Source organism: Acomys russatus, chromosome 6, assembly GCF_903995435.1.
Source record: "Acomys russatus chromosome 6, mAcoRus1.1, whole genome shotgun sequence".
NCBI lineage: Eukaryota > Metazoa > Chordata > Mammalia > Rodentia > Muridae > Acomys > Acomys russatus.
Window position 1 is genome coordinate 9,774,212 of NC_067142.1, and position 26,967 is coordinate 9,801,178.

The 26,967-nt window shown below is 38.3% G+C and overlaps 1 protein-coding gene across 1 annotated transcript in view; it reads right to left on the reverse strand.

The window, feature by feature from the left end:
- Nucleotides 1-26,967, reverse strand: part of LOC127190912 (contactin-associated protein like 5-1-like) — a 721,994-nt gene that overhangs the window by 469,171 nt on the left and 225,856 nt on the right. The window contains exon 7 of the mRNA XM_051148186.1: nucleotides 15,796-15,939. Coding sequence (XP_051004143.1) covers nucleotides 15,796-15,939 — 144 coding nt within the window. The remainder of the gene's footprint in view (nucleotides 1-15,795; nucleotides 15,940-26,967) is intronic.

Consider the following 26,967-nt stretch of genomic DNA (forward strand, 5'->3'; position numbering starts at 1 on the left):
TAGCTCAGTACAGCCACAGTTCCCCTGCTGTGATGTAGGCTGGGCAGAGCGCTCAGTTCCATTGGAGGTGCTAGCTCAGTTCAGAGAGCAGTTCTGCTGTGATGCAGGCTGGGCGGAGCACTCAGTTCCACTGGAGGCGCTAGCTAAATTCAGCGAGCAGTTCTGTCCATGACATTAGCTCAGCTCAGCGGTCAGTTCTGGGGCACTGACGCGGCTGAGGTCAGCATGCAGATTCAGCCCAGAGTCCCTAGCTGGACTTGTTGGGCAGATTTGGTCCAGAGACTCTAGCTGAGCTTTGCGTAAAGGCTCTCCACGCAGTTTAGGCCCAGAGTCCTGGGCTGAACTCAGTGGGCAGTATGGGTCCAGAGTCCCTAGCTGAGCTCGGTGAACAATTCTGCCCCAGAGACTCGGGTGGAGCTTGGCATGCAGTTTGGGGCCAGAGTCCCTAACTGTGCTTGGCAGACAGATTGGGCTCAGAGACTCTAGGTGAGCTTTTGGTACAGTCCCGGCTCTAAGACTCTGGTTGGACACAGTGCATAGTTTGAATCCAGAATTCATGGCTCAGCTTGGTGGATGGTTCGGGCCCTAAGTCTCTAGCTGACCACAGCATGCGCTTTGGGCCAAAAGCTCCTAGCTGAGCTTGGTGACCAGTCCCAGCCCAAAAATTCTGGCTGGAACCTGTGTGCATTTTGGGCCAGAATCCCTAGCTGAGCTTGGCAGATGGTTCAGGCCCTGAGAATCTAGCTGAGCTCGACGCGTGGTTCGGGCCCAGTATCCCTGGCTGGACTTGGCAGGGAACCCAGAAGGGTGTGGATACCTTGGCCTGACCCAACGCTCATTCAGAGACCCAGAACAATTGCAGGACCCACAGCACAGGGGAGCTGAGGATCACTGGCTCTGAGAGTCCAAAACAACAGAGCTAGTCTCCTGCCATCCACTCCAGTGAAGCATCAGAGCTTCCAGCCTATGGAAATCATGAGAAAACAAGGAATCTATCATCAGACCCCCTCCATCCAACGCTGGAAGCTACCCAAAAAAACAGAGACGGCAGTATGTCTAAAGGACAGCATGAAAGCATACGCAAAAAAACCCAAAACAACATGGCATCTCCGGTTTCCAGCTATCCCAAAGAAAACCACCCAGAGAACTCAAATACAATGGAAATACAAGAAAACGACATGAAATCCTTGGTAATGAGGATGATAATGGAGGAAACAAATAAAATTCGTAATCAAATGCAGGAAGACGCAGACAAACAGGTGAGAGACATAAAAGAAGCACATAGAGTAGAACTGGAAAAATTTCAGGAAAATGCAAACAACCAGATGAAAGAAATAAATAAAACAGTTCAAGCTCTGAAGATCTATAAAGAGGCAATAGAAGAAACTCAAGAATATACAAACAATCATATGAAAGAAATCAAAAAAATCAGTTCAAGATCTGAAGATGAAAATGGATTCAATGATAAACACAAACAGAAGAAAAACAAGAACGTGAGACCTCAGAGAAGAAGGTAAGCAACACAGAGGTGAGCTTTTCTAACAAAATCCAAGAGGTGGAAGAACGAATCTCAGGTCTAGAAGATACAATCACAGATCTTGAAGCAACCATTAAAGAACATGCCAAATCAGGAAAACTCCTGACACCAAACATCCAAGAAATTAAGGACACCATGAAAAGAAGAAATCTGAGGATAATAGGCATGGAAGAAAGAGAAGATATCAGACTACAAGGCCCAGAAATTATTCTCAACAAAATCATAGAAGAAAGTTTCCCCAATCTAAAGAAACAGATGCCTATAAACATACAAGAGGCCTACAGAACACAATATAGAATTGACCAGAAAAAAAAATCTGCCCGTCACATAATAATCAAAACACAAAACATACAGAACAAAGAAAAAATATTAAAAGCTGCAAGGGAAAAGGGCCAAATAACATTTAATGGCAAACCTATCAGAATTACACCCAACTTCTCAGCAGAGACCATAAAAGCCAGAAGGGCCTGGACACAGATCCTGCAAAACCTCAGTGACCACAGATGCCTGGCCAGACTACTTTACCCAGCAAAACTATCAATAACCATTGATGGAGAAAACAAAATATTCCATGACAAAAACAAATTCAAACAGTACTTATCCACAAATCCAGCTTTACAGAAGGTACTAGAAAGAAAACTCCATTCCAAAGGGTCAAGCTACAACCAAAACTACCCAGAAAATAGATAATTATCCCATGGCAAAAACACAACTACACAAATGCTCGACTAGAAGCAACATCAAAATTAAGATTCTTAACAGTCACTGGTCATTAATATCACTCAACATCAATGGTCTCAATTCTCCAATAAAGAGACACAGACCAACTGAATGGGTGCATAAACAAGATCCAACATTCTTCTGCATTCAAAAAACACATCTCACCCATAATGATAGGCATTACCTCAGGGTAAAAGGTTGAAAAAAATATTCCAAGCAAATGGTCACAAGAAGCAAGCAGGCATAGCCATTCTAATATCGAACAAAATAGACTTTCAACCAAAATTAATCAAAAGGTATGTGGAAGGACAGTTCATACTCATCAAAGGTAAAGTCAACCAAGATGACATCACAATTTTGAACATCTATGCTCCTAATACAAGGGCACCAACATTTGTAAAAGATCTGCTAAAGAAGCTTAAACCACACATAGATACCCACACAATAATAGTGGGAGACTTCAACACCCCACTCTCACTGAAGAATAAATCATTGAAACAGAAACGAAGCCGAGAAATAACATCATTAACCAATGCCATGAGGCAATTGGATCTAACAGATATCTATGGAACCTTTCACCCAAACAAGAAAGAATATACATTCTTCTCTGCTCCTCATGGAACCTTCTCCAAAATTGATCACATCATCTATCACAATCAAGCCTGAACAGATAGAAGAGGATTAAAATAATACCTTGTATCCTATCAGATCACCATGGTCTTAGGCTGCAATTCAACAACAACAGAAATAACAACAAGCCTACACGTACGTGGAAACTAAACAACTCTCTGGTAAATGACACCTGGGTCAGGGAGGAAATTAAGAAAGAAATCAAGGAGTTTCTGAAACTCAATAAAAAGGAAGGAACAACATACCCAAATTTGTGGGATACATTGAAAGCAGTGCTAAGAGGAAAATTTATCGCACAAAGTGCCTTTAAAAAGAAATTGGAACCTTCGCACATAAGCATCTTAACGACTCAACTGGAAGCCCTAGAAAAAAAAGAAGCAGAAACACACAAAAGGAGTAGACGCCTGGAAATAATCAAACTCAGGGCAGAACTTAACAAATTAGAAAGTCCAAAGAATCAACAAAACCAAAAGCTGGTTCTTTCAAAAAATCAATAAGATAGACAGACCGTTAGCCAAACTAAGTAAAAGGCAGAGAGACAGTATTGAAACCAACAAAATCAGAAATGATAAGGGAGACATAACAGACACTGAAGAAATACAAAGAATCATAAGATCCTACTTTGAAGGCATATATGCCACAAAATTGGAAAATCTAAGGGAAATGGACAATTTTCTCGATCAATTTCACTTGTCAAAGTTGAGTGAAGAACAGATAAACAAGGTAAATAGTCCCATTTCCCCTACAGAAATAGAAGCAATCACTGATAGTCTCCCAACCAAAAAAAGCCCACAGCTAGATGGTTTCAGTGCAGAATTCTACCAGACCTTCAAGGGCGAGCTAATACCGATACAATTCAAGCTACTCCAAAAGACAGAAACGGATGGAACATTACCAAATTTATTCTATGAGGCCATAGTCACATTGATACCTATAACTCACAAAGACTCAACAAAGAAAGAGAATTTCAGATCAATTTCTCTTATGAACATGGATGCAAAAATAATCAATAGAATACTTGCAAAACGAATACAAGAACACATCAAAGATATCATTCATCATGACCAAGTAGGCTTCATTCCAGGCATGCAGGGATGGTTTAATATATGGAAATCCATCAATGTAATCCACCATATAAACAAACTGAAAATAAAAAACCACATGATCATCTCTTTAGATGCAGAGAAAGCATTTGATAAAATCCAACACCCATTCATGTTTAAAGTTTTAGAGAGATCGGGGATACAAGGCACTTTCCTCAACATAATAAAGGCTATATACAGCAAAGCCAGTAGCCAAAATCAAAGTAAATGGTGAGATACTCAAGGAAATTCCTCTAAAATGGGGAACACGGCAAAGCTGCCCACTCTCTCCATATCTCTTCAATAGAGTACTCGAAGTTCTAGCCAGAGCAATAAGACAACAAAAGGAGATCAAGGGTATCCAAATAGGAAAGGAAGAAGTCAAATTATCCCTATTTGCAGATATGATAATGTACATAAGTGACCCTCAAAATTCCACCAGAGAATTCCTACAGCTCATAAACACCTTCAGCAAATTGGCTGGATACAAAATGAACTCAAAAAAGTCTGTAACCTTCCCATACACAAATGACAAGCTTGCCAAGGAAGAAATTAGGAAAATCACACTCTTTACATTAGCCACAAGCAATATAAATTATTTAGGAGTTACTCTAACTAAGCAAGTGAAGGATTTGTATGAAAAAAATTTCAAAACTCTGAAGAAAGACGTTGAAGATGACATGAGAAGATGGAATGATCTTCCTTGCTCGTGGATCATGAGTACTTACATGGTAAAAATGGCCATCCTGCCAAAAGCAATCTATAGAGTCAATGCAATCTCTACCCAAATACATAAAGAATTTTTTAAAGACATTGAAAGTTTAATTCTGAACTTCGTATGGAAAAACAAAAAACCCAGAATAACTAAAACTATCTTGTGCAATAAAAGGTGCTCCGGAGGAATCTCCATACCTGATCTCAAACTGTACTATAAAGCAATAGTAATTAAAACAGCATGGTACTGGCACAGCGACAGGCTGGTTGATCAGTGGAATCTAATCGAAGACCCAGATATGAATCCACACAGATATGGTCACTTGATTTTTGACAAAGAAGCCAAATCCATTCAATGGAAAAAGGATAGCATCTTCAACAAATGGTGCTGGTCTAACGGGATGTCTATGTGTAAAAAACTGGAACTGGACCCATATTCGTCACCTTGCACAAAACTCAAATCCAAGTGGATTAAAGACCTCAACATAAAACCAGAGACAATAAGTCATTTAGAAGAAAAAGTGGGGAAGAACCTGGAACATATTAGCACAGGAGACAATTTCCTGAACAGAAGACCAATCGCCCAGGCCTTAATGTCAACAATTAATAAATGGGACCTCATGAGGCTGAAAAGCTTCTGTAAGGCAGGAGACACTGTCAATTGAACAAAGCGACAGCCTACAGACTGGGAAAAGATCTTCACCAACCCTACATCTGACAAAGGTCTAATATCCAAAATATATAAAGAACTCAAGAAATTAAACACCACCAAGCCAAATAACCCAATTGAGAAATGAGGCTTAGAACTAGAGAATTCTCAACAGAGGAATATCAAATGGCTGAGAAACTCTTAAAAGAAATGCTCAACCTCCTTAATCATCAGGGAAATGCAAATCAAAACAACTCTGAGATCCCATCTTACACCCATCAGAATGGCTAAGATCAAAAATTCAAGCGCACCACATGCTGGCGAGGATGTGGGGAGAGAGGAACACTCCTTCATTGCTGGTGGGAATGCAAACTAGTACAGCCACTTTGTAAATATACCTGGTGCTATCTCAGAAAACTGGGAATAGGGCTCCCTCATGACCCAGCTATTCCACTCCTTGGAATATACCCAGAAGATTCTCCAGCACACAACAAGAAAATTTGCTCAACCATGTTCATAGCAGACTTATTCATAATAGCCTAATATGGAAGCAGCCTAAGTGTCCCTCAGGAGAAGAATGGATAAAGAAACTGTGGTACATATACACTATGGAATACTAATCTGCTATTAAAAACAAGGAATTCACGAAATTTGTGGACAAATGGATTGAGCTAGAAATGATCATAATGAGTGAGGTAACCCAGAAGCAGAAAGACTCAAACGGTATGTACTCACTTATATCTGCATAATAGCCCAAGGGGCATGTCCCATGAAAGCCTTCACTTACCAGGAAACTCGGACAGAGGGGAAGACATCCTATTGGGACTCTAGATGAGAGAAGCAAAGGAGAATAGCAAAGTAGAAGGATCCAGAGGGTCCTAGAAACCTACAAGTAGAACATTATGATAGGCAGATTTAGGCCCAATGTTCCCCCTCAAACTAAGGCACCAGCCAAAGACGTTACAGGCGGTAAACTTTAAACCCCTACCCAGATCTAGGCAATGGTCAGAAGAGTCTCCACACTTCAGTGGAGAGTGGTATATGAATTTCTCACCTACTCTGGTGCCTCATATTTGACCATGTCCCCTGGAGGGGGAGATCTGGTGGCACTCAGAGGAAGGACAGCAGGTTGCCAAGGAGAGACTTGATACCCTATGAGCATATACAGGTGGAGGAAATCCCCCTCAGGAACAGTCATAGGGGAGGGGAGTAAGGGAAAAATGGGAGGGAGGGAAGAATGGGAGGATACAAGGATGGGATAACCATTGAGATGTAAGAAGAATAAATTAATTTAAAAAACTATTTTAAAAAACGAAGACAAAAAAAAAAAAAAAAGAAAAAAAAAAAAAAAAAAAAAAAAAAGGAAAAGGAAAGAAAAGAAAAGAGGCTCTCCAGAAGGTGCCTAGATCCTGCCTAGACCTTTTACCCTATGAAGACCTAGTAAGAAGTAGACTAAAATCATCATAGAAGCTGGCCATCTTAGGTCTCAACATGCTGCACTCTGAGATCTCAGCCTCCAGAAATGTCAGAAGGAAATTGCAGTTGTTTATAGGCTTCCTGCTTTATGGAATTTCATTCCAGCTGCCCAGATGAATTAAGGTAATAACCATTCCACTCTCTACTTATTTTATTATTATTATTTAACTTTCAGACACATTATTCTTCATCTGACCTTGAATGTTTTCATCTCAATTTCCTGAAGACAAGAAGGAAGTAGGCTCAGGAAGCAAACAACATAAAATCATTCTTCTTCAGGTCTGAGAAGCACACACAGCTGTGAGGAAAGTGATATGAATGTCAGACTGGTCTAATGGCAGAGGAAGACAGCCATCATCAAGGGAGAGTATCACTTATCACAGAGATGAAACCTGATCAGGGAAACAAGCTGAAGAGCTGAAAGGCTTCATTAGTCAGAAGGGAGATTTCTTTGAGCAACTCTGATAAGTGTCTGGGTCACAGGAAAGTAAGGCAAAGGTTAAGGTCTGTAAGGTGTGTGTGTGTGTGTGTGTGTGTGTGTGTGTGTGTGTGTGTGTGTGTGTGTGTGTGTGTGTGTGTTTGTGTGTTTGTGTGTGTATACAAATACACATGTGGGCATGCACAGATGCCTGCAAGCTCCCACACATTTGCACACTTTCTTCTCAGTGACAGTTTTTCTCAGCTACCAAGTTGCCAGAAATAAATAACTACAGATCAGTAAATTTCATGCCCACACAGCTTCAAATAATGAGAAACTTTACAAATGCCCACTGCATGCTCCTTTATATGTCTAGTTTACTCAAGTCCAACAAAAAACATCTTTCATCATTCTATTCCCTAAAGTCTTGTTTTAAAGGAGTTAGTCATTCAGTCACGTCAAGATAGAAGTAATCATATTAAATTTCTTCAAGTGAAAGATAAATAAAATTGTAATAATATGGCTATTCAAAGCCACTTTATAATTCATACAGTTCAGGGGTCAAATTATAATTCGCATGCAGTCAAAGGCATAGAAAGTGTATATGATGCTATTCCTGTACTGTATAAAATGGCAGGTTAGTACTGGTTCACATGTCAACTTCATCTGAATAGGTTGCTGGATGATTCACTCAACTGCCCAGGATTCCTGGTATTCAAGGTAATCACTATTGACTGTGAATTGTATTAGCCATGTTAAAGGATTTAACTTCCCATTGACAATAGAAAAGATGTACTGTAATTCTTCCACTTGCACGAGAAGGCACCAGTATAGGGTCCCTTGCCCAAGGCTGCACAGCTGAGAGATTCTTAGAACCTCTGTACTCACACTCTCCACTAAAGTGCCGGGAGAGCTGCTTATGGAAACTCTGGTTGACATAAACAACAGGCCTCACCCAGAATATACAAAAAGGCACACTGTGATTCTTTTGCAATGTTAGCCATGCCGATGTGATGGCCATGGTATCTGTTTAGTGTTGTCCACCATTCATCCAATGCCTTGACTTTAGCTCCTCAGACACAGAAACACACAGGTGAATTGGCACAGCGAATTCTCTAACTTTCAGACTTCCTTTTAGTTATTTGTCCTTTTCTCTTCTTTAATGGAAGACCAAGTAAAGTAATATAGGCTGTGTGTGTTGTTTATGCATCTGCATGATAATGTACATACACATATATGTAGGCCAGAACACAAATTTGAGTGTCACCCCTCAGATACTGTCCAGCTTTTGTGAGAAGCTGGTGAGGGCTCTCCCTCTCTCCCTTTTCTGAACGTCACCAATCAGTCTAGACAGGTGAGCCTTACGGATCGGCCTTTCTCTATAGCTCACTGCACTGGCAACAGAGGCTCATACTACCATTTATAACTATTAATGATGATGATGATGATGAGGATGATGATGATGACGATGATGACAACGATTATGGTGTGAGTTCAAAAGATCAGATTCAAGTTCCTGTGCTCACATATAATTCATTGACTTAACTCTCTGTTCAGAGCTGAACTCTTATGTTCATTAAAAGAAAACCACTTGAAGCCCTACATGAATAGAGTAGGACTCGCAAGAAAACATCGTTTCTTAAAGAACACAGGACTTAATTTAATCATGCTCAGGAATCTATCAGGGCAACATACATCCTATATTATGTGTATAATAATCCAAATTACAGCTACTACACACACACTTCAACGGTCCATTTACTTCTGATTATTTACTATACAGAGGTCTATTAGCATAAGGTGATAGACTTGGAGAGGAATAGTAGGTATGTTTTATGTCTTCTTTAAGTTGTTTTTGTTATTGCATTCTGAAATGTGCAAGATCCTCCTGTAGTCAAATCAAGCAATAAAGACTAAATTGAATCATCTCCACAGAACAGCTGTTAAATCTTCAGGGAGTGGGCAGGTCCCATAGGAAAGGGGTGATGGATTGCAAGAGGGATGCTGCCTGAAGGCAGCCCACATGAAAGGCTTGTGCTCAGTGAGCCCAGGGAAGCCTGGATTTCCTTGAGCCTTGAGGCACAATTTGTAATTTATTGCCAACAATTCACCCTCTCTGACTTCTTCCTTAATTCTACAGAACTCATAATAAACCATGAACTATTGAAGGCTCAATAATGGCAAGAGAAATGAAAAGTAATCAATACACAGAAAACAAAAACAACTTCTTTTCTAGAATTATTACCAATATAATGACTGTGGAACTTTCAATAAAGTTGACTTTAAGCAGATGTAGTATCTTTGGGGGAAAGGTTACGTTTACATCTGTGCTTTTGTATTTAATAGTGTGAAACATTACATCTCAGAATGAATGGCAGAGAAATAGACCACATGCACACACACACACACACACACACACACACACACACACACACACACACTGAGTGCATGTCTCTCTGTGCGTGAATTTATTTGATATAGGAAATGGTAGCAATTTTAAAGTAAAAACTTGTGTATTACTTTCTTTATATTATAAAGGGAAAGGCTTAGATTTTTCTACCTGCAAAGTAAAATTATATTCTTGGATTAAATCTTTTTTTCCCAAGGGCATTAGTGCTACATGGTTCTCCATGCCTCACAATGATGATACTACCAATTAATCCCTGAAAACTGAGTGGAATAGAAAAGTTTCAGGATATCTGGTAAACGTTGTAGTTAGTGTAAAGACTGACAAATGTGTGTTTACATTTTGATTCAGGATACACCCATAAAGGGAATAATATAGAAGTTGCTGACACCCAGAAGCGCATATTGTCTTTCCTCATTCTACATTTTGCTATCAGTTATTCTTCTTATATAATGACTGAATTTAGCATAGCTCATCATAAGGGATGAAAAGCCACAACCCTCTAAATGCTTCTTTGCCTCTCCAGAAACCAGGCCACAACCCCAGACCTGCACTCGGGACATTAAAACAAGAACTGACCAGAGCCTACTATGGCAGTTGGAAGACCTTGATGGAAAAATTAAGTACAGATTCTCCTCTCAGTGAGCTTCCTAGGACCAAGGCAACATTCAACTATGATCTCAATGACTTCTTTTCTTAACTTCAGGCATGCAGGCTAAGCCACTAGGCTAAACTAGATTACTAAGTCAGAACCACATAGGCACACCACAAGGTACCCCACCTACCCACACCCACACACAAACATCCATTTCTGTGAAGTGAAAGCCTACAACAGTCTGAAGCCTTTTTCAGGTTATTGAAATGCTCTTTCCTTCATGGTCCCATATGCACGAGGTGGTGGCCCAACTCAGCATTGAAAACAAAGGCACTCGCTTAGCACAGCCGCATGCTATACATGCTATGAGGCTGTAACTCTCATGTTCTCCCTCCTCAGGTGTGATCATGGCTGTTCACAGAGTGATACCTCTTCACTTAATAATGCCAATTCTGAGTGGATAATTTTATGTTAGTTTTTCTAAGCCACTGTTGTCTCTTTTTTTTTTTCAGTTTCTATCAAAAAATACTTTCTAGAATGCTGTGTATAGACCTTCTATTTGTGGATATAGGCTTAGTAAACACAGAAATTCCTATACAAGGCCTAGGTAGGCTCTTCCAGTTCAGATCCAGTATGAATGCATAGCAGAGGGAAGGACCAGCTGAGAGCTCACATCTTGATCCACAGCCATAAAGCAGAGAGGCAGCACTGGCATGGCATGCATCTTTTGAAGCCTTAGAGATTTCCCAAAAGGACATACCTACTCCAACAAGGTCTGATGCTTCTCCAAAAGTACTACCATCTGGAGTAAAAAATTCATACTCATGAGCCTCCAGGTGACCCATTTTCATTCAAATCACCACAGTCCCTGCTGTGGTAGCAATAGCAAGATAGCTGGAAAACCAATGATTATTCAAGTAAGATAGACAACTTAACTTATCATGGGTAAGTGGAACAATTTTCAGGAATCTTAGGTCTGATCTACTATAAGCAAATGTTATTACACAGCATCCAAGAACTAGACAGAGACTCCTATCTTCTTAACGCCATCATAAATCCTTAATATGAAAGAAGTCAGTAAGATGGTACAAATCTTTTAAAAAGCTGCCATTCTTTCTCCATGTATAAGTTTCCACACATATGCCTGATGTATACCCTAGAATCTAATAATAATTTTTAAATGATGCAGTAACATGGAACCTCTATATATAAGTAAATAAATATAAATAAATAAATCTACTAAATGGTATGTTTATTAAGCAAAAGAACCTATTAGGTTACTGAAAATACTGTAGTTTTTCTAGACAGTAGAATAAACAGGCTGCAATGAGAATTAAGTTTTGCTCATCACTGGGTAGATTGTTTATGGAGCCATAGGCTGGCAAAGAGGATAGCATAACAGCAAACATTTTAAGACAAGGAACCATCAAAACTAAATAGTATAGATCAACTGTGGAGTCAACTCCACTCACCCTGGGTGCAAAAAAGTGTCCCAAAGTCTCATGAGTATGCTTTCAGGGAAAGTATTTCTGAAATCAGATTATTAATCCCAGAAATCAAAGAATTTAATCCTTTATAGACATTGCCAAGTTTTTCTTCATGTTATCAATAAACATTTGATGAAGAGCTTAGACTCAGGTGAAATAAAGTGTTTTCCACTCATTGCAGAGATGGGGTCAAAATGCATTTGAGGAAGTAAAGATTGACTCTACAGTTGGTTTGTAACATAGGCAGACCAGATCCTCCTCAGAAGGTCACGAGGGGGGGTCACAGAAGGTTCAGAAATATGATTTTTAATACCCATCATACCTATAAGCAAAAACCAAGTGGCTAATAGACTCCTATTTTTCTGGCAGTATCAAGTAACATTTCACCTGCCAGTTTTGAGAAAGGCTACGGAAATCTGAATTTTTCTCCTTATGTGGTCTATTCAACCTAAACCTCCCTATCCCCTATCTACACAAATTTAAAGGAACACATTTCACATGGAATCTTTAAATGGGATTTACATAAGGACTAAAACAACAATTTTCCAAAAATATCTCTTGCTATATAACATCTAATTGAATGCAGAAGAGAATTTATGATCATCTACACTGAGATAAAGGAGATGTTAGTATTATCTGGCAAATCTAATGCAGACCTTGCAATGAATATTATCTCAAAAATCAACTGGAAGAGGTGAATAAGAACACTGGTCCTACTAACAAATACACAGTCATAATAGGAAAATAAAGATATAAGGAAAATCAAATTAAAATTTTAGAACCTGAAAATACAGTAGGTTGAGCCTCCAGCATCCACACAAAAAGATGGGCATGGCTGTGTGCCTGTAACCCTGGCATGGCTTGGAGCTGAGGCAGGAGGATTACTAGAGCTTGCTCGGTTGTAGTCAGCTCCAAGTTCAGTGAGAGATCCTGTGCTAAGGAAAAATGACCATACATGATAGAAAACGCAGCATACTCCTGCGACCTCAGTGTATATACAAACATGTATGCCCCTGCATACACATAAACACAACAGACACACATTGAGATAGATAGACAGATAGATAGAGAGATAGATAGAGAGAGAGAGAGAGAGAGAGAGAGAGAGAGAGAGAGAGAGAGAGAGAGAAGAGTATGACGTAGGGTGAAATACATTAAACTTTAAAAACTAAGAGATAAATGTAATAACAATGGGAAGAATAAAGAATACTGTTGAATATACACCAACTACTAAAAATAATAAGTCAAATATCTACACATGGAAATTATATAATAATTTGGACAACATATAAACTAAAGTAGCGTGACAAGCCATAGTATGAAGATGGTGTTGTTCAGAAAGAAGATATGAAAGACACTAGTTACTAATCCTGTCTAATGGTCAATGGCATTAAAAAATAATTACAACTTTCACACCCACTACCTCGGTGACATAGCACACTGGTCGACACTATGCTGTTTCTATAGAATCAAAGTTGAACTCACACACCCACAGCATCAAAAACAGAACAACAAAAACTATGGACAAAGGGTAAAATTGAGTAGGGCGCATTAGATGCACTTTTAGGAATCAAGTGTCATTTTTCCTATTTTCTAGTCTTCCATGGGCCTAATATTACCCTCTCTTGGCTTTCTTTCCAAATTTTAGACTATACCAAATACAAATAAGCAATTTAATAGTTAACTAAAATTATCTTTTCTTGGCTGGGTGTGGTGGCACATGCCTTTAATCCCAGCACTCTGGAGGCAGAAGCAGGCAGATAGCCATGAGTTTGAGGCCAGCCTGGTCTACAAAGGCCAGCCAAGGCTACACAGAGAAACCCTGTCTCCAAAAAAATAAAAATAAAATAAAATAAAATAATCTTTATCTAAAAATTTCAAATCATTTTTGGAAAGTTAAAACAAAAGCAAAACAACTAATAAGATTCTAATTACAATAAAAATAATAATTAAAACAAATAACAGGATAGAGGAATGTACAAGAGGTAACCTCTCTATATTTCAATTACATTGATAAAATGATAATGACATTAAATTATGAGAATTTAAGTACATACGCTGTAACACCCAAGAGAACACAGATGAAAGCTATGCAAAAATACACTCACATACCAAAATGAATTCTAAATTTTACTCAACACACATATTATATTATAAAGGGAAGAGTTAAAACATCTGAACAGACAAAAGGCATGAACTATAAATAATTATTTAAGCTCTCACATATCAATAATTGAATTAAATGTAAATGTGCCAAGTATACAAATAAAGTTTTTAGTAGAATGAAATTCATTACACCAAATAATTGTTATCAACAAGAAACAATGATACAGGCAAATTAAAAGCAAAATAACACAAAATAAACCTATAGAATACAATTATTTAAAAAAGCTTGCCTGGCAGTGGTGGCACACACCTTTAATCTCAGTATTTGTGAGGCAGAGGAAGAAGATCTCTGAGTTCAAGACCAGCCTGGCATACAGAAAAAATTCTAAGACAGCCAGAGCTCCATATAGGAAACCTTGTCTATATGTATGTATATATATATATATATATATATACATATATATATATATATGTATATATATATATGTATATATATATGTGTATATATATGTGTATATATGTATATATATATTGTCTTCTATATATGTCAGCAAAATGATACCCATCAATCTCCACAATAGAGCTGCCTAAGTAAACTCTGCATAATGAAAACATCAATTGACTTGCCATTGTGGATTGAGAAATTCTTACTAGATGAAGAGCTACAAGACATTAATGGCTAGAGAGAGAGAGAGAGAGAGAGAGAGAGAGAGAGAGAGAGAGAGAGAGAGAGAGAGAGAGAGATTAAGAGAGGGAGCGGGGGGGGAGAGAGAGAGAGAGAGAGAAGGAGAGGGAGAGGGAGAGAGAGAGAGGGAGAGGGAGGGAGGAGGAGGGAGAGGAGGAGAGAAGAGAGAGAGAGAGAAGGAAAGAGAAGCGAGCGAGAGAAGAGATTTTTTTTGGGACAAGCCTTTGATATTTGTTCCCTACACAGTCTCAGCGCTAAAATGAGATACATATGAGCAACAATAAATGAACCCAGTAGGATTTATTGGGGTGTGTGTATGTGTGTGTGTGTGTGAGTGTGCATGTGAGTGTGTAAATGGGTGTGTGTGAGTGTGTGTGTTTAATAATAACTAAAAAAAAAAACAAAAACAAAAACAAAAACAAAAACAAACCAAGAGGCCATAAACTTGAGAAGGATTCCAGGGAAAGTTAGGAGCAATTACATGGAGGACGATAAATTCAAGGATACTTTTTAAACACCCCTCCTAACCTGAAGATGGCTAAAAGCAGCATTCTCTGAGTGCTTGTATGTGACTTTACCAATGAAATGACTTGCAGTTCCTCTTTCTTAGTTGCCTGTTTTTCACTATAAAATCAGCTAGTAGGACAATAAGGAATGGTTTATTTCCCTTTTAATTTCTGAGGCAGGCCTTCATTAGCCAAGTCTGGCCTCAGAGTTGCTGTGTAATAGAGCATGACTTTGATCTTCCTGCTTTCTAATCCCACATGCTAGCGTTATAGGTGTCTGGAATGAGAATTGTGCTTAGAGTATGAAATAGTCCCCAAAGACTCAAATCGAGGTGATTCTGCTTATGAAGGTTGGTTGGTTACTGGCAGAGGGCCTGGGGCATTATAGCCCAGCAACAAGTCCTGTTGGCTCTGATACTTAAATGCTGATGGGATCTCAGCAGACAGCCTCCTATATCTACTGTCATGTCTTCTCTAACATGATGATATATATTCACTCATGCTATGAGACAGACTAAAGCCTTTCTACTTTATATTGCTTCTTTTCAGTCCATTTGGAAAATTAACTAAAACACCTGTATTTATGCTGTGGCAGGAATGTGACCCAGGGTTTCCTGCATGCCAGGCAAGCAGCTTCCAACTACTACATACCCAATCTTGGCTGATGAAAAATCTAAATGCACAAAATAAACACAGTATGAAGATGTACAGGGGTAGAGAGTATCAGAAGTAAGATTCACCCAATATTCACAAACCATCAGGTACCAGCTATAGTGGACTTACCACAGAGTAGATCTGATGCTTTCTCCTTTTAGCCAGGTCAATTATATTCACTCCATTGTAGTACAGGTTTTCAATACACCCATGGAAGTTTTTCTTTAAAAAGGTCCCAGGTTTGCTTGGTACTGGAATTCCTCCAAAACTGAGCTTTAAGTAAAAAGAATTAAACATCAACTCTTAGTTACAAGCCCTGAAGAAGTAGGAATGTAAGAAAATTAAGTACTTTCTCTAGGTTTAATTTTATCTGTGATCCATGTGGCTTTAGTAATTGCTGATGCCATTTGATTACGCCTTTAAAATGATACTAATTATCCTATGTAAAAAATCTGTAATTGCTTGCCCAAATAACATACTTTACAAAACCCTTTTCAATTTTTCTTAAAATCTTTCGATACCAAATAAAACCGAGAAAAATGAGAAAAGAAAAAAATCAACATCTTTATCTGTAGCACAGAAGTAGAGAGGACACAGCCACTAAAAAAAGCTAAGGAATGAAGCAAATCCTTCCTCACCACAATGAAATCTAGTTTGAAAATCCACATTGCCATAGAGCTTATATGCATTGGATTGTTCCCCAACTGTTACCTACAAATATTAAACATTGAGGAAGAATTTTTAAGAGAACGACACTCCATTTCCTTTAAGGGGTGTCAGGTAGTTTTTTGGGTAGATTTCTTGGGCTATAGAGGGTTATTATCAATGGAAGTTTTTTACAGATCATTACAGGCCTTATTTAGGGAGAAAACAAGGTTTGACACAGAGATGTCTCTCTTTTCCTTTATCTTACATTCTTAGGTTTGGAGATAGGGGTTGTAAAGAAAGAAGGGGGAATAGAGACATATATAGGGAAGATAGAACAAAAAGTAGATTAGTGAATATACTACTCAATTTAATGCCTCGATTGTCATGCACAAAGTTATTTTTAATTCAGTGGTATAGAATTTCGTATATAGATGCAAAATAAGTTTAATTCTAGATACCGTGGTATGAAATTCAAATGTAAGATTGTTCTTCACACAAACACATACACTATATATATACTTTAGTGTGAGGAATTGTACCCATATACCTCAATTACAATACAAGATTTACTTCCAATACTTTGAAAGTGCTATTGCAGGCTGTTTGGGATAAATAATGTATACATGTTAATTGTTAGTTGATCAAATCGCGGTCATATCAATCACTAGTCTACTTTCATCACAAGAATATACATATTATGTGCAACAGATAGATATGATTTTATAGAAATATAAGGTAAAATGGTTAGATAAGGTCTTCAAAAACCTCAGAAACATACAGAATAGGGCATTTAAAAATGTTTTTATTATTTTAAAGATTTACTAATAATGAGGCAGGTTAACACCTGGCAACACTCAGTCTACCTCAAAGAAAATGATGAGCCTCAAAGAACTTCCTTATGGAGATGGCTTCAAATGTCACAAACCAGCTACTAGACAAAATTTCCTAATTTCTTCCACAGAGAGAATTCTGACCAAAAAAAGGTAAGCTTAGATGCAGGCAGAGTTGACAGTTAAATCCTGTCAAGACAGGGTAAGCAAGTTCACAATAGTTCCTGCCTCACAAATATGTCTCTCAGATATATTAGGCCAGAAGGCTGAAGAAGACGCTCCAACATTATAGAAAGTTTTGGGTGACTATTCGGGTAGAAAACTATCACCTTCTCATTTGGAAAGCTACTAACCTGTACTCCCAGCATACTCAGGTTATGAAATTTATTAATTCTCAAGTCTCTGATAAGGTTGAAGACCAGGTAGCTTAGTTTTTACAATGAAGCTTAGTTTTTTATGGCTCTCGATAGATATTTTAAGTTGATAATGACAGATATGATGGAGATTGATCTACATTCAGGAGTTTAGACACACCAAGATAGGAAAGTTTTTTTCTTGAAGACAGTCAAATATAAATAGCCAATAGAATAAGAATGTAACAGTTATATAATTCCTGATTGTGCCATGGCTTTTCTTGCTATAGGTAGCTTATTGTATATGTATGTAATGATATAATTGTATATGTAAAAAATAAAAAATGTCTAATTGTAAAAAAGAAAAATATAATTATTCTTAATAATTGTTAGCATTTGCTGAAAGTTTTGAATGAGGTATTTTGTACTGAAGATTTAATTGTACTTTCCTGAAACCAAAGAAGAAAAATAGAAATAAGAAAAACCAAAAAACAAAACAAAACAAAAAAAGATTAAAGATTGAAATAATACAAAAGTGCCTATGGATTTGAGAAACAATGAAGAATAAGCATAATGAAATTGTTAGCATGACCATTATTAATAACTTATTGCAGAAAAGAAAATGAATGGAATTTTGATTGTGAAGTACAAGAATTATAATTGGTTGTAAAGTTTGATTTCAGCAATGAGAAAATTGTGCACACCAAGGCCAGGAGATGCTCCAAAACACTAGCCATACAGGCTCAATTACCCAAGTTTGATTCCTAGAATATTTGCTAAAAAGCAACAAACAAAAAATTGAGCAACAGCAACAAAAAAAATTAAGCTAAATGAAGTAGCCTTCTAGCCTACGTCTGTGACCCAAACATGACTATAAATAGATGGTCACCAAGAACAGAAGAACCACCTGGAAACTCACCAACCAGACTGCACCAGCCAGAAGGGAAATAGAATACATAGTGCAAGTGGTTGAAGGGAGGGAACCAGATAGAAGAAAGAATGCAGAGAAAAATGATGGTGAATACCAGACCTGGGAGAGCCAGGGAGAGAGGACAGACCCCATCCTGCTAGTTAGGAACAATACTCAGAGGCCAGTTGAGCAGACCACAAACACGTCACTACTGTTTTCCACCATGACCTTCCGAACAAATGCAAGTATCTTTACTTTAAAATGTGACATCACCATTAAAATCAAGTGTTCTTTCTCCCTATCTCTTATTCTGATGATAGGAGTGAGTTGTTCATCGAATGGACAGAGTTGGAAAGGGTGCAGTGTGAGTTTGAAGGCAATTTGATCATGGGGAGAGTAGAATACATTTTATTGAATAAATTCTTCCCTTGATTTGTAACTTGTTTAAATATTTAGATTACTGCATGTGGCTCTCCATTTGTACGCTTGCCCCAGGCTCTGTGTGTGTCTGAGAGAGCCTGCCTAATTTTCTATTATTTTATGGATAACTTGTAATTCAGCCAGTCTTCAAATGTCTGATTAGCCAACTCCAGTAGAAATAGAAGGCTAATTAAGCTATGCAATCAGCCTTCTAGTAGAAACTTCAATAAAACAAAAAAAAATGTTATAAGTTGCTTCTGGAAATGCTGATAAAAACAAAAAATCCAATCTTTGTCGCTCAGTGCTGCCACTTCAGCTGATTTTTAGGGAGAGCAGGAAGATTACAAGCAGCCCTTCCACAGGGAGCCCTGAAAGCCAGACTGAGTTGGAGTCTAAACTACAACATTTAAAAAATAACATAGGGAGGAAGGATGGGTTTTCTTGGTATAATACCAAAACTAAAAGATATTTGTCATATATACTGTCGTTTGCTTACCTTTAATGCATACTAAGATGTGTCTTTTGTATTTGCATATTCTTGTGTGGATGTAAGACTTCATGCATGTGTGTGAAGATTTCTTTGGCAGCTAGAACTTGACACTGGATGTTTTTCTTTTACTCTCCTCCAGTATTATTTATTTACTTTAGTGTTGGGGAAATAAACGCCTATAAAGGAGCACATGCAGAAATAGAAAACCAACAAAGTTGGTTCTTGCTTTAACCCATGTATGGCTCAGGTACAAAAGGCTGGTCATCTGGCCTTGTAGCAAGGGATTTTACCTACTGAGGATGATGAGATACCACCCACTAAACTTGTTTATTTTTAATTTTTAGTGCTAGAGTCACTGATCTGGGAGCACACCTATCAAGCTGGAATGTCTTTCCAGCAAGTGCCAGGATGCACCAAGTTCTACATTTCCATTCTTGAGATTGTTTGCATATATAAGCCCTATGAGGTAACATTTTACTTTGTTTCACAGTTATAAAATTTGAGGAAATATAAAATCAACAGGAAAACCCCCACAATTTTAAATTGGAAATTAAAAGAAAAGGGGATGACTTAAGAGAATCTAAAGCGTTTCCCAGAATATGTTCAGACCCACTCAGTTCCACCTGTACTCCTATCTCCAAAACTATTTCTCCATCCCCAAGATAATAGCGATGTCTCCTGGTGAATGTCTGGACATCATGCCTCTGGGATTCTGTGGCTATGAAGGAAAAACTGGATACACTTAACTTAATAGGAAAAAACAGTGAGAGTAGCCTTGGACTCACTGTTACAGAAGACAATTTAAAAAAAAACCACCAAAAGCTCAGGCACTAATATAAAAATTAATGAATGGAAGCTCTCCAATTTGTAATCCCTTGATCTCTTGTAGTTTCTTAAGTCTGTAGCTAGGACTTCAAGTACAATATAGAAGATATACAGAGAGAGTGGACACTCTTGTCCCTGATTGCAGTGGAATTGATTTAAATTTCTTCTTTTTTTTTTTAGCATGCCTTTTTTATTAATTTATTCATATTACATCTGATTGTTAGCCCTTCCCCTGTTTCCTCCCATTCTTCCCTCCCTCCCATCTCTCCCCTTCTCCCCTCCCCTATGTCTGTGACTGAGGGAGACCTCCTCCCCCTATATATACTCTCAGAATATCAAGTCTCTTCTTCGTAACTAGCTATCCTTCCTCTGAGTGCCACCAGGTCTCCCCATCCGGGGGACATGGTCAGGAAAGGGGCACCAGAGTTCGTGTGGGAGTCAGATCTCACTCTACACTCAACGGTGGAGAGTATCATGTTCGTCGGCTAGGTCTTGGTAGGGTTTCGAAGCTTACTGCCTATATTCCCCTTGGCTGGTGCCTTAGTTTGAGGAGGACCCCAGGATCCAGATCTGCCTGTCATAAAGTTCTTCTTGTAGGTTTACAGGACCCTGTGGGTCCTCCTATTTCCTCTTTCTTCCATGCTACTCTTGCCTAAAGTCTCAATCGGATATCCTCTCCTCTGACCCACTTTCTTGGTAAGTAAAGATTTTCATGGTACGTATTCCTTGGACTAGTGTTTTGATATAAGTGAGCATATACCGTTTGTCTCTTTTTGCTTCTGGGTGAACTCACTCATTATGATAATTTCTAGATCAATCCATTTGTCCACAAATTTCGAGAATTCCTCGTTTTTAATAGCTAAGTAGTATTCCATTGTGTAAAAATACCACAGTTTCTTAGTCCATTCTTCTACTCAGGGACACTTAGGCTGTTTCCATGTTCTGGCTATTATGTATGGAGCAGCTATGAACATAGTTGAGCATATGTCCCTGTTATGTGGTAGGGCATTTTCTGGGTATATTTCAAGGAGTGGAATGGCTGGGTCTTGAGGAAGCCCTATTCCCATTTTTCTGAGAAAGCGCCAGACAGCTTTCCAAAGTGGTTGTACTAGTTTGCATTTCCACCAGCAATGAAGGAGTGTTCCTCTCTCTCCACACCCTCGCTAACATGTGGTGTCATTTGAGTTTTTGATCTTAGCCATTCTGATGGGTGTAAGATGGAATCTCAGTGTTGTTTTGATTTGCATTTCTCTGATGACTAACGAGGACGAGCATTTCTTTAAGTGTTTCTCGGCCATTTGATATTCCTCTGTTGAGAATTCTCTGTTAAGTTCCAAGCCCCATTTCGCAATTGGGTTGTTTGGTATTGTGGTGTTTAATTTCTTGAGTTCTTTATATATTTTAGATATTAAACCTTTGTCAGATGAAGGGTTGGTGAAGATCTTTTCCCATTCTGTAGGCTGTTGTTTTGTTCTCTTGACAGTGTCTCCTGCCTTGCAGAAGCTTCTCAGCCTCATGAGGTCCCATTTATTAATTGTTGACATTAAGGCCTGGGCTGTTGGTGTACTGTTCAGGAAGTTGTTTCCTGTGCCTATGTGTCCAGGCTCTTCCCCACTTTTTCCTCTAACTGAATTAATGTCTCTGGTTTTAAGTTGAGGTCTTTAATCCACTTGGACTTGAGTTTTATGCATGGTGACAAATAAGGGTCTAATTGCAATTTCTACATGTAGGCATCCAGTTAGACCAGCACCATTTGTTGAAGATGCTATCCTTTTTCCATTGAATAGTTTTGCTTCTTTGTCAAAAATCAAGTGAGCAAATGTGTGTGGATTCACCTCTGGGTCTTTGATTCGATTCCATTGATCCACCAGTCTATTGCTGTGCCAGTACCATGCTGTTTTAATTACTGTTAGCATGCCTTTTTGATCATTTCTACACCCCCAAATCCTGCTTGAACTGTGATTTGAGTTGCATGTTATAACTGCAGCATTTTGAAAATGCAGATTTCAAATGAATGACTCTGGCATTTCCTAGCTGTTAGATCTTGCACAAATCACTACCCCTCGGGTGCTGTTTTTGTAAAATGAGGGAGAAGCTAGGTGAATGTTAATTCTTAGGGTCTCTGAGTTATCCGGAAAATCATACTTTTGTGAAGTCCAACTCAGACTACTGACCACAAAAGTGTCCATGAATAGACTTTGAAAAGTACAATGAAACCACACCTGGTGGCACAGGCCTCTAATCCCTTCACTCAGGAGGCAGAGGCAGGTGGATCTCTGTAAGTTCAGGGCCAGCCTGGTCTACATAGTGAATCGCAGGACAGCCAGGGCTACACAGAGAAACCCTGTCTCAAAAAAGAAAAAGAAAAAGACAAGCACATTGCAAAATGCTACTGGAGAACAGTATAACAGACCTTCCTATTATGAAGCAACACACGACACAAAATTGATTAAGGTTATTCTTATTCCCACAGAGTTTGGAGGCCAAAGTGCTTCCTTTCTACCACATCCCCAGACTTAGCAGTAATTTGGGTGAAAGGTGAGGAACGTAACAGGAAAGAATTTGGGTCTAGAAAGCTCAAGTAAACTGTTGACACTCTACAGTGGTATCTCCAAGGCTGAAGGAAGACTTGAGCCCGTGCTGTTTTCAGTTAGCATTCAAGTCACCTAGCCTTCTAGGTGCCACAAGAAAGCTGTTACATTATTGGCCTTAAGCCCTGTCTCACCGATCTGGCCTTTCAGTAAAGCCTGCATACCTCCCACTCTGCCAGAAATTGCCAAGGCTGTGTGTGGACCTCAGGCTCCTCTTTTTTTTTTTTTTTTTTAATTTATTCTTGTTACATCTCAATGTTTATCCCATCCCTTGTATCCTCCCATTCCCCCCCCCCCATTTTCCCATTATTCCCCTCCCCTATGACTGTTCCTGAGGGGGATTACCTCCCCCTGTATATTCTCATAGGGTATCAAGTCTCTTCTTGGCTACCAGCTGTCCTTCCTCTGAGTGCCACCAAGTCTCCCCCTCCAGGGGACATGGTCAAATGTGAGGCACCAGAGTATGTGAGAAAGTCATATCACACTCTCCACTCAACTGTGGAGAATATTCTGACCATTGGCTAGATCTGGGTAGGGGTTTAAAGTTTACCTCCTGTATTGTCCTTGGCTGGTGCCTTAGTTTGAGTGGGACCCCTGGGCCCAAATCTGCCTATCATATTGTTCTACTTGTAGATTTCTAGGACCCTCTGTATCCTTTTATTTTGCTATTCTCCCATGTGTCTCTCATTTAGAGTCCCAATAGGATGCCCTTCCCTCTGTCCCAGTTTCCTGGTAAGTGAAGGCTTTCGTGGGACATGTCCCTTTGGCTAGTATGCAGATATAAGTGAGTATATACCATTTGATTCTTTCTGCTTCTGGGTTAACTCACTCATTATGATCATTTCTAGCTCAATCCATTTATCCACAAATTTCAGAAATTCCTTGTTTTTAATAGCTGAGTAGTATTCCATAGTGTATATGTACCACAGTTTCTTTATCCACTCTTCTACTGAGGGACACTTAGGCTGTTTCCATGTTCTGGCTATTATGAATAAGGCTGCTATGAACATGGTTGAGCAAATTTTCTTGTTGTGTGCTGGAGCATCTTCTGGGTATATTCCAAGGAGTGGAATAGCTGGGTCTTGAGGAAGCCCTATTCCCAGTTTTCTGAGATAGCACCAGATAGATTTCCAAAGTGGCTGTACTAGTTTGCATTCCCACCAGCAATGAAGGAGTGTTCCTTTCTCCCCACATCCTCGCCAGCATGTGGTGTCCCTTGAGTTTTTGATCTTAGCCATTCTGATGGGTGTAAGATGGAATCTCAGAGTTGTTTTGATTTGCATTTTCCTGATGACTAAAGAGGTTGAGCATTTCTTTAAGTGTTTCTCAGCCATTTGATACTCCTCTTTTGAGAATTCTCTGTTTAGTTACAAGCCCCATTTCTCTATTGGGTTATTCGGTTTGGTGGTGTTTAATTTCTTGAGTTCTTTATATATTTTGGATATTAGACCTTTGTCAGATGTAGGGTTGGTGAAGATTTTTTCCCAGTCTGTAGGCTGTCGCTTGATTTAAATTTCATTCCATGTAGTTTGGTTTTGGCTATAGACTTGCTGTATATTGCCCTTACTATGATTAGGTGTGTGCCTTGCATCCCTCTTGTCTCCAAGACTTTTAGTATGAATTGTTGTTGGGTTTTGTCAAATGCTTTTTCACGTAGTTTTTTTTTCCTTTCAGTTTCATTAAATAATGGATTACATTGATGGATTTCTCTACATTGAACCACCCCTCCATGTCAAAGTATCACTATTCACAGATAATATGATAGATATACTAGTGAGATCTTTCAATCTTCTGCTATCTTCATTTATTTTCTTCAGAGACTTGAAGATTTTATTCATACAAGTCTTTCACTTGCTTGCTTGGAGTTATAGGAAGATACTTTATTTTGTGGCTATTGTCAAGGTTGTAGTTTCACTAATTTCTTTCTCAGCCCCTTTTTCATTGTATAAAGAAGGGTTACTAATTTGTTTGAGTTGATTTTGTATCCAGTAACTTTGCTAAAGATGTTTATCAGTTATAGAATTTCCTTGAGAGAATTTTTCAGGTCAACTTAGACTTGAATTTTGTGATTAATATGGTCTGCATGTATTCTTCTACATGCAGACATCCCATTAGACCAGCACCATTTGTTGAAGATTATTTCTTTTTTACATTATATAGTTTTGGCATCTTTGTCAAAAATCAAGTGTCCATAGGTGTTTGGGTTTACTTTTGGGTCTTTGATTCAATGACATTGATCAACCTGACTGTTTTTATGCCAATACAATGCATGTTTTATTACAATTTCTCTTGAAATCAGTGAAGGCGATATGTCCAGATGTTCTTTCATTATGTAGGATTGCTTTAGAAATCCTCTTTTGATTTGTTAGTTGGTTTGGTTTTTTTTTTTGTTTGTTTGTTTGTTTGTTTGTTTTTTGTTTTTTTTTTTGTTTTGTTTTGTTTTGTTTTCTGTATGAAGTTTAGAATTGTTCTTTCCAATTCTACAAGGAATGATGTTGAAATTTTTAGGTATACTGCACTGACTATATAGATTTTCTGCAAGATGGCTGTTTGTATTACATTAATCCTATGAATCCATGTGAAAGGGAGTGATTTCCATCTTCTGATGTCTTCTTCAATTCTTTTCTTCAGAGACAGGAAGTTCTTGTCATACAGGTCTTTTACTTGCTTGGTTAGGGTTACCCCAAGATATTATCTAATTAATATAACATTTATATTACTTGTGGTTATTGTGAAACATCCTATTTCCCTAATTTCTTCCACAATCCATTTATTGATTATATATATAACCAATCAAAGAGGGCTACTGATGGTATTTGAGTTAATTTTGTATCCATCCACTTTGCTGAAGATGTTTATCAGCTTTTGGAGTTCTTTGGTAGAATTTTGGGGGCTACTTATGTATACTATTGTATCATCTGTGATACTGTGATTTCTTCCTTTCAAATTTGTATTCCTTTGTTCATCTTTAGCTGTCTTTCTTGCTTTAGCTAAACCTTCAAATACTATATTGAATAGATATGGAGAGAGTGGCCGCCTTGTCAAGTTTTGGTGGAATTTCTTTGAGTTCCTCACCATTTAACTTGATGTTAGTTATTGGCTTTCTGTGTATTTCTCTTATTATGCTTTAGTATGCATTGTGTATCCATGAGATACAAGAACCAGGTCTGGAGAGCCAAGTATCTTTAGCATGAAGGGGTGTTTGGTTTTGTCAAAGGCATTTTCAGCATCTAATGAGATGATCATGTATTTTTTGTCTTTCAGTTTGTTTATATGGTCGATCACATTGAAGGATTTTCATATATTGAACCATCCCTGGATCTCTGGGATGAAACCTACTTGATCATGGTAGATGATGTTTTTGATGTATTCATGAATTTAGTTTGAGACAATTTTATTGAGTATTTGTTCACCGAAGTTCATGAGAAAGATTGGTTTGAAATTCTTTCATGGTTGAATCTTGGTATGTTTAGGTGTCAGGGTTACTGTGGCCTCACAGAATGAGTTTGGTAATGTTCTTTCTGTTTTTATTTTGTGGAGTCTGAAGAGTACTGGCATTAGCTTTAGCTCTTCTCTAAATGTCTTGTAGATTCTATGCTAAAACCATCTGTCCCAGGCCTCTTTTTAAACATTTAATGACTGTTTCTATTTCCTTAGGGCTTATAGTTACAGGTATATATACATTGTTTGCTTGATCTTGATGTAATATTAGTCTGTGGTATTTATTGAGAAAATTAGCCATTTCCTTTGGACTTTGGACTTTTGTGGAGTACAGTCTTTTGAAAGGTGAACTAGTAATTCTTTGGATTTCCTCAATATCTGTTGTTATGTCCCTCTTTTCATTTCTGATATTTTTAATATGGATGTTGCCTCTCTGCCTTTAATTTAATTTAGCTAAGGGTTTGTCTTCTTGTTAATTTTTCCAAAGAACCAGCTCTTGGTTTTGGTGATTCTTTGTAATGTTCTCTTTATTGCTAATTTATTGATTTCAGCCATGAGTTTGAGTATTTTTTGCCATCTACTCTTCTTGGGGGGTTTTGCTTCTCTTTGTTCTAGAAATTTCAGGTGTGCTTTTAAATTGCTAATATGAAATCTCTCCAATTTCTTTATGAAGGTACTTGGTACTATGAACTTTTTTCTTAGAACTGCTTTCATTGCCTCCCATACATTGGATATGTTGTGCCTTCATTTTCATTGGATTCTAGGAAGTCTTTAATTTCCGTATTTCTTCCCT